Genomic DNA, 15290 nt, shown 5'->3' on the forward strand with positions numbered 1-15290 from the left:
CGTGAGTACACCCTAGGTCAGAGCTTTCCTGGGTGTTGCTAAGACTCTGTTTTCTGGCTCCAGCATCTCTTCCCCAAACCCCTGTCTCTGGGCCTCACCCCCACACAGTCTTACTTCCAAGTCTTTGCTCAGAAGTCACCCCCCCACCCCCCCGTGAGTCGCTGACAGTCCCTCTCCAGAATGATAGCACTTCCCATCCTCTTAGATTTCTCTGTATTTTTTTCCTTATAGAACTTTTCATCTTCTAAGTAATTATACATTTATTGTGTTTCTGTTTATTGGATCTCTTCCCTTGCCAGCACGTAAGCCTAATGAGTTTGGGGATCTTTGGTGTACCAGGCAATTTATCTCAAGCACTTAGAACAGTTCTTAGCATATATTTGTGTCCCAAGCAAGTATCTGTTAAGTGATGAATGAACATTTGAAAGAGGCTGTTGATGTTGTTGGTTGAGATTTATTTTCTGTGCTGTTCTGTTGGCATCATTTGTTAGAGAAATCATGTCTTATTAACTTGTCACAAATTTGCCTGCAATAGAGGATTGCTCTTGCCTTTCTCCCCGTAAATATCATACTTCCCTTTTAGGAAGTTAAATTTTTAGTTATTTATTGGGAATGGGGCACACCCTGGCATGCATGAAGGTCAGAGAACAGCTTCTGAAATCTGTTAACCTTCTTCCACAAGTGGATTCCAGGGACTGAACTTAGGTTGGGGGACTTGGTGACAGGCGCTTTTATTGGGTTCTTGTTTTCATACAGCTGTTCATACCATGGCACATGTGCCAACAGGCAGAATGTGGCCTAAGGAGCTGGAAAGAACTGATTCCTATCCACAAGAAGCTTATCATTCATGAGTTATGAATTTTACTTCTGGTAATTTAATAGCAGTTGGGAAATGAATATGGAAGCATGAATAAAATATTTAGACTTACATTTGAATTCTTCACGAGCTTTAATATGCTAGCACTGAAAAAAAACTGAGTCTCCTTTGTTTTATAGTTACTTACATAAAGCAGGAGTCCCTGTAAAGGATAACTGGAAGAAGGATTCCAGGTGCCAGGGGCTATTGTGATAGGCTGGCCAACTGTAGAAGGAAGTGGTTTTTCTTCCATGCACCCCACAGATGTGAGAGCCACATCTAAGGCATAGTTGGTCAAAATTGGTAAACCCAGCTGAGCATGGTGGCTCATGCCTATGATCCCAGCCCTTGGGAGGAAGAGATGAGAAGGTTGTGAATTGAGGGTGACCTGGATTACATGGTAAGGGTCCTCTTTGTTTTGTTTTGTTTTACTTACACATCCTCTAGAGCTCACCCTCCAGTCTCTCCTCATCCCCCCTCCCTCACCATCACCTCTCCTGTGTATCAGTTTCTAGATTCTCTGGTTCCAATCTTTGCTTTGAGGTTTCTCCTTTACCTCCTTTCTGGATATCTGTAGCTCTAATCTTCAGGGCATTTAGCATTTCTTTGCTCTTCAAAGGTATCCTCATCTCTTTTGGTTCTGGGATCAGCCAGTGTGCGTTTTAACCCTGTGTGAGGTCTCTAGGTATTCCTTGAGGTCTTACCCTCTTTCTTTGCCAGGATGTGCCGGCCTGTATTACTATCTTGTCATGGTGTTTGTGGGAAAGCAAGATTCTTTCATCACTGAGAAAGACTTCGTGCTGAGCTTGGCTCTGGAATTGCAGTATTTTTCCATGAGTTGAGTGAAAGGGTGGTACCCATCTATTAGAAATTTTCGCTTTTTGTTTTATTCCCTATAAATGAATTCATTGAGATTCATGCTTACTGGCTCCCTCTTCCATTCCTGACATTATGGTTTGGGGGCTATATTTCTAAGTAATAATAGTCTCAATTTAATAACTGGACATTAATAGCTACAGAAATGAATACATAATGACCAAAGAAGCTAAAGGGAGTAATACAGTTACAGGGGTGTAAAACACAAGAGCTAACAGCCTAGTGGAGCAGGGGAGGCTTGTGTCTAAAGACAATGTTTGAATTTAAACCTGAAGGATGGTCAAGTGTTAACTGGGGGAGGACAAAGGGGCTTAGCAGCATATTGAAAAGACTTATGGGAGAATCAGAAGACAGGAGGTTGGTTGAAGATAGTTCCTTGGCTACAAATGGGGGGACACACGGTCTTAAAAACTGATGGATATTTGGGCCTTTATTCTTACAGAACTGGGAAACCATTCAAGGGCTTTGTTTTTTTTTTTTTTTGTTTTTTTTTGTTTTTTTTTTTTTTGAGATAGGGTCTCATGTTACTCTCAGGCTTGCCTTAAATTCACTATGTTGAGGATGACTTTGAACCTCTGATCCTCCCCACCTCCTTCCAAATCCTGGGATTACAGATGTGTAGCACCATGCTAGTTTATGTGGTGCTAGGGATCAAATCTTCATGCATGCTAGACAAGTACCCTACCAGGACATGTGAATTCAACGTTCTGTGTATTTAAGCAACTAGAACCATTTTACATTCCAAAAGAACTCAACAAGTGTTATTCCTTGGAGAATGGGCTTTCTTCTTAACTCCATAGACCATTATTATAATAGGAGTTAGACATGACTAGTCAATGGATACATTTGTCTCATTGACCTACTTAGAAAAAGTGATTTTTAAAAAATGTTTCTTCTATGGAGAGAGCTCTTGTAATCTGAAACTTCCATTTTCTTTCTTCCTTCCTTCCTCTCTGTCTCTCTCTCCCTTCTTTCTTTCTTTCTTCCTTCCTTCCTTCCTTCCTTCCTTCCTTCCTTTCTTTCTTTCTTCCTTCCTTTCTTTCTCTCTCCCCCCTCTCTCTCCTTCCTTCCTTCCTTCCTTCCTTCCTTCCTTCCTTCCTTCCTTCCCTCCTTCCTTCCTTTTTCTTTTTTCTGAGACAGGGTTTCTTTGTGTAGCCTTGGCTGTCCTGGAACTAGCTCTGTAGACCAGGCTGGCTCTTAAACTCACAGAGATCCGCCTGCCTCTGCCTTCTGAATACTGGGATCAAAGGCATATGCCACCACTGCCTGGCTAAATTTCCATTTTCTTATGTTTAAAACTGTATCAAAGCATTCTATGTCGATGTCATTTATATGTAAATTGTATACCACACATAAAATAAAGTATGTTTTTCAATTAAAAATTAATAAAAGCTCTACCAATTGAGCTATATCCCCAGCCAAGCTGCCCCCAAACTCATGAATCTCCTACCTCTCTACCTACCAGTTTCTGAAATTACAGACCTTGTGCCAACACACCCAGATTCATGACATTTTTTCTAAATTATTGAAAGTGTTTTTACTGTTCTATTCAACATTTTCCTAAAGTAGATTTATTGTTTGAAATTTGTTTTACAAAATAGAAAATGATAGCTTCAAGTCTTTTATGGGAGCAGCAAGAGAATTTTACAATGCTCGTCATTTGTGCTTCATTAACAGATAGGTTTTGAAATAAAAAATAATGAAGTAACAACTTACATTGGATCCATTTTGTAGTAATTTGATTATGGAATATGATTTATTGTGAACCGAGTATAAGTGTGTTGCTCTAGTAAGGCATTAGGGCAGTAGACCTGGGGGAAAAAGAAATGTGGAAGTGAGTTAGTTAGCTAAACAGAAGAATGCCAGTAGGTGTGTAGGGGAAGTGATGGGGCTCAATATGACCCCGGAATATTGTATAAAAGTATAAAATTATCAGATTTAAAAAAGGTTTTAAAAAGTGTAACATATAAATTTTAAGGTGCTTTTAGCTTTATGTACTAAGCTAGGAGTCATTATGGCCATCGCTTGCATGCCTTAGACACACACTTGATACACATGACCAGGTTTAGAAGCAATAACTGTGAATTTGAGACTTAGCCTCAGGAGCTAGTTTGAAAGAAGCCTTATGACCCACACAGACATCTTCCACTGTGTCTTTGTCATGTTAGCATTCTGGATCTCATCAGTGTTAGGCAATATTAGTCTTCAGCTTTGGGGCTAGAAACTAGGTTTTATATACATGAATATTCAAATTAGATCATCAAACACATATCAGACACATATTAAGCAAAACCAAAGCTGCTGCACATGGATTTCAATCAGCAGAAAACTGCAAGTTGTTCCTACTAGCTCTTGCTGTAAAGCCTGCAGGCTCTTTTGTCATAGGAGAAAGTGTCTTCATGGGGATGAGTGATGGGCAAATAAAAGGGAGTTGGCAGGTGGCTTGCATTCTGCTATTTGGTCCATCAAGTGTTTGGCATATATTACTTTCTGTCAAAAAATGGGAACCCATCACTTTCAGGGCTGTAAAATAGAAATTGTTCTCATGTATACTAGAAAAAGCTTTGTGGGTCTGTCAGGTTAGGCTCTGTTATTTCAAGCCAAGTTATGATTGGCAGTCCTGGCTATAGCCTGTCTCCTTGGCAATGTAGTTGAACTTTTCTGAGCACAGTGTTACATGGTTCCTGGGTTGCTTTGTCACCCAAGTTTGAGGTGCTACATGGAAGGGAAATTATGTAGAAATGTCAATTGTATAGGTTTGATAATATTCTTGAGTGAATTGTTTAGTCTTTCGTTTTCTTACATAATTGGTGTTCACATCATGGTGGACATTCCAAATGATTTCTGCATTTCTGTTTTTTTTCCTAGTATGCGTAGCCTGACTGACTGACTTCTTTCCTTGATTATTTAATTACTTACTTATTTAGTTAGTTTTTGAGACAGGATTTAAGTTATCCCAGACTGGCCTCAATTTGCTATATAGTCTAGGGTGACCTTTAACCAACTTCTGACTCTTCTTGCATCTCCCCAGAGCTGAGATTACAATTGTGTAATCACCACTTACAGTTTATGAAGTACCAGGGATTGGTACGTGGCTTGATGCATGCTAAGCAGATTTTCTGCCAACTGGGCTACATCTCCAGCTATAAACTTATTTTAATATTCCATTGCTTATCGGTGGCCTCTTAAACTCTTAGGGAAGACCACTCATGTCTCCTAGGATCCATATGCTTTGTGAGACCCATTATGGATCATAGATACTCAGAAAATGGCCTTAAACATTGACATTTATTAGAAATGCACTCTTAGTACCACCCAAAGCCTACAGAATAGGAGTGTGCATTTTAGCAAGATCCTCTGGCATCAGGATGCATGTCAGGATATGGGTAACAATGCTGCTGGTAACAAAGCATGGTTAAAAAAAATATCAGTTCATGGTAGATACAATGTGGATATGGCTTTCAGGTTCAGATACATTAGATTTAATGATTCAGTTCGTGGAAACATGTATAACAAGTTCTAGTGAGGAAAAAGTTTTGTTGTGCCTCATTTTCCTCCTCCTGTGTCTGTGATGAGTCTTTATATGACATGGGAATAGTGAGGGGCAGGCAGACTCCATGCCTTTGAGAACCATGTGATGCCTTCTTTGTTTTCAGTTTCTTAGTAAGGCTGCTGTTCTTATGAGTCCCCAGTGCTGTGTACTTCTTTCTCCTACCTACCCTCAGCTCTTACTGTCTTCAGTTCTGTTCACTTCCATGTCTTTAATTCATGCCTTCAAAGAATTACTCACTAAATAACACTGGGGCAGTCTCCAGCTTCCCCCAAAGGTTCTTTTACCTTGGAGTGCTATTTACATAATAGAGCTGGGTCCATAGGACATGTAATACAAAATAGTAAGAGACCTCTGGGATTTGCTAGGCCTGCGAGCACATCAGTACCGTTTCCAGCTTTCTCATTATACTTCATGTTTGGAAACCACCACATAGCTTTGATCTTGTAGTAGATTATGTAAAGCACTTCACGATCTTTTATTTTGCCATGCAGCACATGAATTTTGCATTTGCTCTTACTTATAGGGAAATCAGGCTATTTTTTCCTCCAGCAAATGGCTTTTCAAGTAAAATGAATGTTCATTCAAATTAATGAGCACCCAGAGGTGGACTTTGAGGGTGGTAGTTAGCAGCTTTCCTTGGCCTGTGGCAGGTGCTATTTGCTAGCTGCTTCATTCTGCTGTTACCATGTAGGAAACGAGAACAAACAGCAAATACCAGAAAGGTTTAAATGCAAAGTGGAATTGTGCTTTTTCAGATGAACACAGCATTAGCTTTGAGGTAACCAAAGCAGCTTATTTTCTCTTTCTTGGGATTCGTCCCACTTACTCATCTTTTCTCTTCCATTCTACGATGGAATGTAGTACAAGTGCAATCCTTGATACAGTGCTCTGGGACAGCACTCTTCAATGGGAAGACTCCTGAAAAGGATTGGTGGATGCTTGTGTTCTTCCCTTTGTCCTGTGTCCTTCTGTGACTTTGCGGTTGACATGTCAAAATACAAGTGGTGGGCTTGACATGAGTCAATACGGTACTTGCTATGCAAGCATGACGACTGTCTTGGATCTCTCAGAACCCATGTTAAAACAAAACAAAACAGTCAGGTATAGCAGAGGTGGACACAGGAGGATACCTGGGATTCACTGATCAGCCTTCTGAGTCAGTGAGCTCCAGTCTCAGAGAGAGAGAGACCCTTTCTCAAAAAATAAAGAGGGATTAAGGAAGACACCCTTGCTCAGATCTCTGGCCCACCCCCCACATACCACACCATACATACACCACACACACACACACACACACACACACACACACACACACACACACCCCACATACACCACACCCACACCCCCCCACACCACACACACACACACCATACACACACACACCACACACACACCACACACACCACACATACACCACACACACACACACACCATACACACACACACCACACACACACACACACACACACACACACACGCACACTACAATTGGTTGTATATTTTTAGACATTTGCCATTAGTAATAGAACCTGTTAAATGGATGATACTTTTTGACAGAATAACTGTATCACCTCTTAGTTGGTGTCTGTTTAGTCCCTGAGTCATTGTGGTAGCACTTTGTTTGCATCATCACTTCAGAGACTGAAAGCCTTGCCTAAGATCACATGGCCTCGTGTGTGGCAGAGCCAAGATGGCAGATTCTGCTCATTCTTTTTTGCAGGGGATATGGGCTGGTCTTGATCTTGCTATGTAGCCCAGGCTGGCCTTACATTGGATCCTGCTCAACTCCACATTCCTTCTTCTTGGCTGAGTCACAGTCTCTACGTCAAGTCATCCTGTCGATCACCTTTTCCTGTGAGCATGCTTGTCTGTAATCCTGCTTCACCACTTGGTTTGAATCCCTTGTTGTGTTTCCAAGTATTGAACTGACAAATGGTCTCACTATGTTTTAAAGCAGCCCAAGATCTTCTCAGATAGGATCTGCCACTGTGTAGTAGAACCAGGGTGACTTACCATCGACTTGCACCCAGTTCAGTTATTGGCATCTTTCCCTGAGTTGGTTTTAGACTGCCATGCATGCCAGTCTGTAGGACCTGTTTCCTTCTTGAAGATGTTTGATGTCCTCAGAAGCAACTTATTGGTGAAATTATTAAGGCCACTCCACGTAGTTAAAAGGAGATTTATTTAATGGCGTAACTTACAAATTAAGGAATAGGTAGGTCGCGGAGTCTGGGGAAGGTGTATCACAGTCCAGCGGTGTTCTCTGGAGCTCTGCTCGGTCCACCTCTCCAGTCCAGGGTCCCGCAACAGAGAGCGCCCGCCGATCCAGATCTCGGGTCCCCCTGCGCCTCCCTTGGCCCCGCCTTGTAGGCATGACAGTTGCCGAAGTCTCAATGGGGGTTGGAACTTCCAGATCAAAGCTGGAATGGCTACCCACTACATCTCCCCCTTTTTGTCTAAATAAGAAAGTTCTAACCTAATACAAGACTATATACAAAGGAATGGTTATCAAATATTGTCCAGGAATAATGAGGGATAATGACCTAGATAAGATGGAAGTACAACCAATGCAAACAATATCAAGCAAGAAACACATACTAAAGTCCAGAGAAGTATAGAGCATAGGTAAATGGCATGTTACAAAGATCATTCCAAAAGGTGTCCTATCCTAAAGAACCTGAATCTAATACTTAATATGTTCTATCTACTAAGTTGTAACTATAACTGCTAGTCTTCAATCCCATCAAAGACCTGAGAAGGAATATAATGGTACCTGAGAAACGGTAGATGGATGCAAGCAACTTTCGGGAATCTTGTGAGAGTAGACGGAGACAGCTGGCAGCCTGGACAGTCACCTAATGTTTCTCAGCATTGTTGGTGCATTCAAATTGGCTACAGGCCTAAAGTATCTGACAGACCATTTTCAGAAGCAGGAATTCTGAAAGACCATCTTACCCTGTCTTGGCAGAGTACAGTGGTCGCTTTCCTTGTGTCCCACTTGTCCAGAAAGGATAGCATTGCATTAGTACTGTCAGCCGTCGAGGCAAGGGCAGTTCTTTGCCCAGTAGGCCATTTTGTGCCAAGAAGACAAACTTCCAAATGGAAATGTCTTAGAAGCCCAACATTCTCTCGGGATCAAATTGATGCAGCCAGGAGCAATTATGTCTCACATCAACAGAATTCTAAGTTATTTAAATGCCATATTCTCTAGGTCTATGAAGTGTTTGAAGATTACCTGTCCATCTGACATATGTATCTGTAAATCTGGATAACCTAACTAACGTAACTATAGAGATGACAAGCATAGGTGACTATAAATCTATAAGTCTTATTTACCGAAATAACCTAAGGACTAAGGCTTCACGTAAACAAGGTAAACAGTCTATAAGCAAGTGTATGGTAAAGAACGATGACTTCAAAATTGTGACAATACACAAGATGTTATAACAGAGGTAGGAGTATATAGTGCGATATGCAATATGACAATAATCTTAAATATATATCAATATACCGAATATCCTAAACAGAAGTAGAACCTACATAAAGTATGACAGATATAAATTTACATTTGTATCAATATACAAGTATTTCAAATAAGAGTAGAAATATATGTACATTATAACAAATATAGTTCCGTATTTGTATCAATATACAAATTATCTTAAACAGGAATATAAAAATAGTTTACATTTGTATCAACATATAAGAACCCATAACAGTGCAAATTACAGTGCAAATTATTTAAGGCTACTATGGATGGCGGGGAGCCGGGATGGTGGGAGCCGGGGCCCGCACTCAGGGAGGAGGGGGATCACCTCACTCACAGCGGTTTTTCGCTGGTCTGGGGGCTAAGCTAGGGAGCTGAGACCGGACTAGCTGCTCCCTTTTTCGGGAATGGAACCGTGTAGGTGTTCCCTGGTTCTATGGAACTCTGCAGGCGGGTTTAGGTACCCGCCAGCCGGGGAGGAGGCTGAGGGCGGGAGCCACCCAGGCCTTTGGAACTTGCCCCACGTGAGCGCCAGATATTGGTGAAATTATTAAGGCCACTCCACGTAGTTAAAAGGAGATTTATTTAATGGCGTAACTTACAAATTAAGGAATAGGTAGGTCGCGGAGTCTGGGGAAGGTGTATCACAGTCCAGCGGTGTTCTCTGGAGCTCTGCTCGGTCGGTCCACCTCTCCAGTCCAGGGTCCCGCAACAGAGAGCGCCCGCCGATCCAGATCTCGGGTCCCCCTGCGCCTCCCTTGGCCCCGCCTTGTAGGCGTGACAGTTGCCGAAGTCTCAATGGGGGTTGGAACTTCCAGATCAAAGCTGGAATGGCTACCCACTACACGACTGGTTTCTTGGCACTTTTGGTGATTGAAACTGTGTGAGAGTGTGAACTAGAAAAATCCTGCCTTTCATTGATAAATGTTTGCCTTTGGTGATAGCAATGAGAAAATTGATGAGCTTTTAATGGCCCTGGCCCTTCCCTTTCTCCAGCTTCCAACTTCCTTCTTGCAGATTAAAAAGCACCCAAGGAACTGACCCTGTATAGCTTTTTTGGGTGGCAGTTCTTACATCTGGCTCATGTTCTAGGTTCCTTTTTGCTCCTGTGATTAAAAACAAACAAATGAAAACACCCTGACCAAAAGCAACCTTGGGGTTGTCTTCCATCCCAGGTTTTAGACCATCTTTTGGGGGAAATCAAGGCAGGAACCCAAGCAGCTAGTCACATCACACCCAAGGTCAAGCAAAGAAAGAGTAAGCATAGCCTTCCTTGCTTGCTTTCTCTAAGATAGCTTTGTCCTCTCTTATACTGTAGAGGACCCCTTCACTGGGGAATAGTGCTTCCCTCAATGTACTGGCTCTTCCTGAATCACTTTCCCCCAAGGAATTCAAGGTTGTGTCTAGTTGATGGTCAAAACTAACTAGCACAACTCATATTTAATATTTTTTTTAGATATTTTATGAGTATTTTGCCTGTGTGAATGTATGTGCACCATTAGTGTGCCTGGTGCCCATGGCAGTCAGAAGATGATACCCAATTCCCTAGATCCCCTGAAACTGGGGTTACAGATGGTGATGTGTCACCATGTGGGTACTGGGAATGAAATTTGGGTCTTCTTCAAGAGCAGCAAGTGCTTTTCACTGCTAAGCTATCTCTTCAGCACCTTACACCTCAGATAATTAATAGGTAACAAAGTCCTGTTTTTCTGGATCTTACTTAGCCCAGCTGTGTGGAAGCTCACTTTTCTTTCTATTTCTCTCTGTAGGACGATGAGGTAGTTCTGCAGTGCACAGCGACCATCCACAAAGAGCAGCAGAAACTATGTTTGGCAGCAGAAGGATTTGGCAACAGACTTTGTTTTTTGGAGTCTACATCCAATTCCAAGGTGGGTCAAAAGCTCTCAAGGCTGATGGAGTATTCAAGTTTCACTCATGGTAGTGAGTTCGTGTGTGAGCACTCTGTTGTCTTCTATGGAACAGGCAATTTATAAACTAAATGGGGGTAGGAAAATGTTTCCGCTTCTTAATTTGAAAACTGAGTCTTGCAGAGAATCGGGATGTACTTGTTCACAGGAGTAGAAAAGACCCTGATCCATGATGACTGTTTGGTAGTGGAGTACCAATGTGTCTATAAGTGATGTGATTACTAAATGGAGAATGGCCTAGAAGGAAAGCAGATTAACAGGAAGACAGAGATCAAGAGAGGTCTTTTTTTTTTTCACAGCACTTCACTTCAGGAAGGCTTTTTTAAGATAGTGATGGTTGAACAGGCCAGATTGAAGTGACTAAGTTCTTGAAAATTCCACCAGAAGAACAAAGTCATGCAACATCTCTTGGGCAGGCATGAGGACTGCTTAACTAGTACAAAGTGACCAGTAGTAGTAGAGGAAGTCTCTAAGGATAACCTGGAGCCCGGGATGGGAAGGGGTCCAGGTTTCTTTGTAATGCAAAATCAGGCAGTGATTCCATTTGTTTGAAGGGCTCTAAAGATTCTCATGGATCTTACTGAGATTTGAGATGATGGAGAGTGAGATTGGAAGCTGGGAAGGAGCAGGAAGGGGCTTGCTTTGTCTGATTGGCAGCTAATTCTTCCTCTCACTGGGAGCTATGGCTGTGGGAATTGTGATTGGATTTAGACTATGCTCCAAGAACACCCTGGGCCTGTTGATAGGTAAGTTTGTGAAGAATTGAGGAAAGAAAACATTTCTGGGAGTCATAAAATGAATGAGGAACAGCCCTTGCAGTGATTCCCTGCATAGCACTTTTGGGTTTATAGCATTCTTGGTGTGTACAATCTCATTTAAATTCCACCATAAGAGGAAGTATGTATTGTGGTCATATTCATTAGACAAATAAAGAACTGGAAATAGATATCAAGTCCTAGACTTGAAATACTTAACATGACTTCAACATCAGTGTTGGCAAGGACTGTGCACACTTCTACCAAAACTTCAGGCTTCAAATATTTGATTAGTCCTTTATGCCACAGCACCTTTTAATTGTAAAGTAACAATGAGTATATAAGATATATTTATTACAGTTATTTATGCCAAGTGAAATTCATCAATGTTGGATGTATTATACACCCGCTTAGATTTTTTTTTTTGGTTTGAGAGAAGGACTCATGTAGTTAAGTATATGTTAAGGATAGCATACTCTTCTTTAGATATTTTTTTGAGAAAAGGTCTCATGTAGCTTAGGCCAGCCTCGAACTTGCCATGTAGCCCAAGGATGCCCATGAATGTATGACTCTTCTGTTTCCACCTCCTAATGCTGGAATTTCAGGTGTGTACCAACACAGCTGATTTCTGCAGTGCTAGATTTGAGCTCAGAGCTTTACAGATACTAGGTAAGCACTCAGACAACTGAGCTTCACCCCAAGTCCTCTCCTTACACTTATTTGAATTTGACAAATTTTATTGGAACATTGTCTAAGTTATGAAAACTATTCTTTGAGGACTAGCATCTTCATATTTAGCATTTTCTTTGATTTCTCACATTTTTGTGGTGGCTAGAACAAGTTTCTTTGGTTAACTGACTCTTTAAAAATACTTTTACTCTTTTTGTGTTTGCCTGCATGCATGTATGTGCATCATGTGTGTGTTTGGTGCCCTCAGAGGTCAGAATGCAGCATCAGATGCCCTAGGACTGAGTTACAGGCAGTTATGAGCTGCCAGATGGGTGCTGGGCAACAAGCCCAGGTCCTCTGGAAGAGCAATAAGCACTTTTAACCTCTGAGCCATCTCTCCACCCTTGTAACCTGGCTTTTGACTATCCTCATTGTATCAAACATTGTATTAGATGATAGTTTTGATTCTTTGTTAAAGAAATTTGTTTCTAATAATAAAAATTAATATTCCGGATTAGGGAGATGGCTCAGTTGGTAAAATGCTCACACATACAAAGACCCAAGTTTCATCCCCAGAATCCATATAAAAAAGTTTGGCATGGTGGTGCACACTTGCAGTCTGGACATTGGGAAGGCAGAGACAGGTAGATTCCTGGAGCTAACTGGTCAGTCAACCTAACCTCCTTGAAGAGTTGCAGACTAATGAGAGACCCTGTCTCAAATCTTAAAAAAATGTGGACACACCCAAGGAATGACACCCAAGGTTGTGTTTTGCTCCCCTTACATAGTAATACATACTCAAATTAATATTCCTAGTTCAGTCATGGGTATACTGAGTGACAATCAAGCATTCACATAGGCCTAGATCTTCACTTGAACTGTTTAGTTCTTAGCAAGGAAACACTTGACTCTGTGTTTGCTATAGATGATCAAATGAACTGAATATATAATCCTTTTACTTTCACAGTACTTGCATTCCTCCTTCTATGAAAGAATGTAGTATGAAAAGTTGCACTGGATTATTTATAGAATGTAGAATTAAAGATAAAACTGATGTTGGGCAGAGCACTGAGCTGTTTTCTTATTTTGTTACAGCATAAGTCTCCTTCCTCTCCACCCCTCAGGTAGCTGGATCATCTGGCATGTCCTTGTCTTGCTTCATTTTGATATGATTTGATACTTTATTCTTTTCTTCCAGCAGCTTTTTCTCTTTGCCTTTTTCATGTAGAGTTGGGACTCTGGGCTCCGATTTTTAGGTCTTAGCAACTTTGAGACAGAAGTCAATTGCTTCTAAAAATAAGGGGAAAGGGCTTGTCCATCAAAGTCCATGTAAAACAGCCTCTTCCCAGTCACCTTTCCCAAACTGCCACTGTAATCCCCACTTCAATGGTTTTCTTCCTGTATTTCTAGGATGTACCATGTGGTCTATCTCCTGACAATCTTTACAGGACATTGTAGAGTTCATGCTGATGTTCATCTTGTCTCTATATACCAAGCCCTGGACCTTTAGGGACCAGATTTAACTCCTTTGTTGTCTCTTGGTTTATGATTCTAATCTGTAAATACAGCTGTAGTGCTGTATTTCATCTGGATGTAGCTGGATTTGACTTTCATTAGTGAAAAAATGGGATGTAGTTTTCCTTTCTCCAATTGGTGTCTCCTGCATTTGTCATGAAATAAGGAGCATAGAATGATTGTTGGCAATAACCAGTCAGGTTCTATAAATTATATATGAAGGCCTGGAAGCAGTCCCAGAAATAGCTCAAGCCATAACATCTTTCCATCAAAGGCAGGGTTGCCTTCTTGGGGGAAATTGTGCATTATGCTCCTAAGATGTTTATTCAGGCTCATCTTCTCCTGGAAGGGAAGGTTTGAATATCAGTGTAGATTTTCCTGCAGAAAATATAAACGTTTACGTCTGATGACATGATTGGTTATTCCTCATTCAACATGACAGGTATTTGCTGTGTATTCCTTATACAAATGGCATGTCATTTTTGCCTCTATAGAGTTGAGAATTTGGGCTTTGAGTTTTGGATAGCAACTTTGAGGAAGAAGTCAATTTTTAACATTTTAGACAGTTGGGGGCTGGAGTGGTGGTTTGGTGGTTAAGAGTGCTTTTGGCTGCCAAAGACAGCTGAAGTTGGTTGCCAGTACCTGTGTTGAGAGTCTCACAACTTCCTATAACTCCATCTCTAGAAGACTGGATGCTCTCTTCTGTATTCTTTGGGCACTTACACACATGTGCACATATCCCTTGACTGTTGCCTACATAAATAAATCTTTAGGAAAATTTTAGAGAGCTCAGTTGGGGAGAGGCTCAGTTGATAACGAGCTCACCATGTCAGCATGAAGACCTGAGTTTGAGCCTCCAGAGTTCACGTGGCTAGTGCTTGAAATTTCAGGCCCAGAGAGATGGAGCCAGGCAGATCCCTGGGGATCATTTCCGGCTAGCCTAGCAGCATCCAAGTAAAAAGTGAAAGACCCTATGTCAAAAAAGCAAGGTAGATGGCTCCTTAGAAATCACACTGGAGGTTAATCTCCAGCCTCAGCAGCACATATGTGCCTGTGTGCACCACCATGTCCCTATGCACACACATACATAAAAATATTAGGGAGATACCATGTTATCAGACAATCATAGTTTTTTAAAAATCTTAATTATTTTTCTTCATAAAAACAGAGTTTCATAGGGGATAAAACACTTTCTCCACACACCCAATATAACACATAAGGCAAGCTCAGTGGCTGGCATTTTTTGCATGGAATCAGTGAGTTCACAGGAAGATGTGAGGGAAAGATGGCATTTGTATTGTTCCCCAGTCTGGTGACAAGAACACATTGGAAAGCATAGTTGACCAATGTGAAGCAACAGCCATGTCCACAACACATCTTTTCCCACAACAAAAGGTCCCTATACCTGAAAATTAAGAAATACATTAGGAAATAAATCTTGGGTCAAAGGAGAAGCAAAATAAATAAAGAATAATCAAAATAAAAAACTATGTTTCTTATATACAAAGATAAAGCATGATGTTTTAGAATATATGTGGTGTAGTAAAGAAGTGAAGATGATATTTATAGCATTAAATTCACATATTCTTACAAGTTAAAAAAATGAACAACTAAGTAGAAAAGTAAGAAAAGAACAGCAAAATAACCATAG

General features: G+C 41.1%; 1 protein-coding gene across 1 annotated transcript in view; it reads left to right on the forward strand.

Moving 5' to 3' along the window:
• Window positions 1-15290, forward strand: part of Ryr2 (ryanodine receptor 2) — a 594119-nt gene that overhangs the window by 171637 nt on the left and 407192 nt on the right. The window contains 1 exon segment of the mRNA XM_052728780.1: window positions 10542-10661. Within this exon segment, the coding sequence (XP_052584740.1) occupies window positions 10542-10661 (120 nt within the window).

This window comes from Peromyscus californicus, unplaced genomic scaffold, assembly GCF_007827085.1.
Source record: "Peromyscus californicus insignis strain IS unplaced genomic scaffold, ASM782708v3 Scaffold_8__1_contigs__length_139910024, whole genome shotgun sequence".
NCBI classification, from domain to species: Eukaryota; Metazoa; Chordata; class Mammalia; order Rodentia; family Cricetidae; genus Peromyscus; species Peromyscus californicus.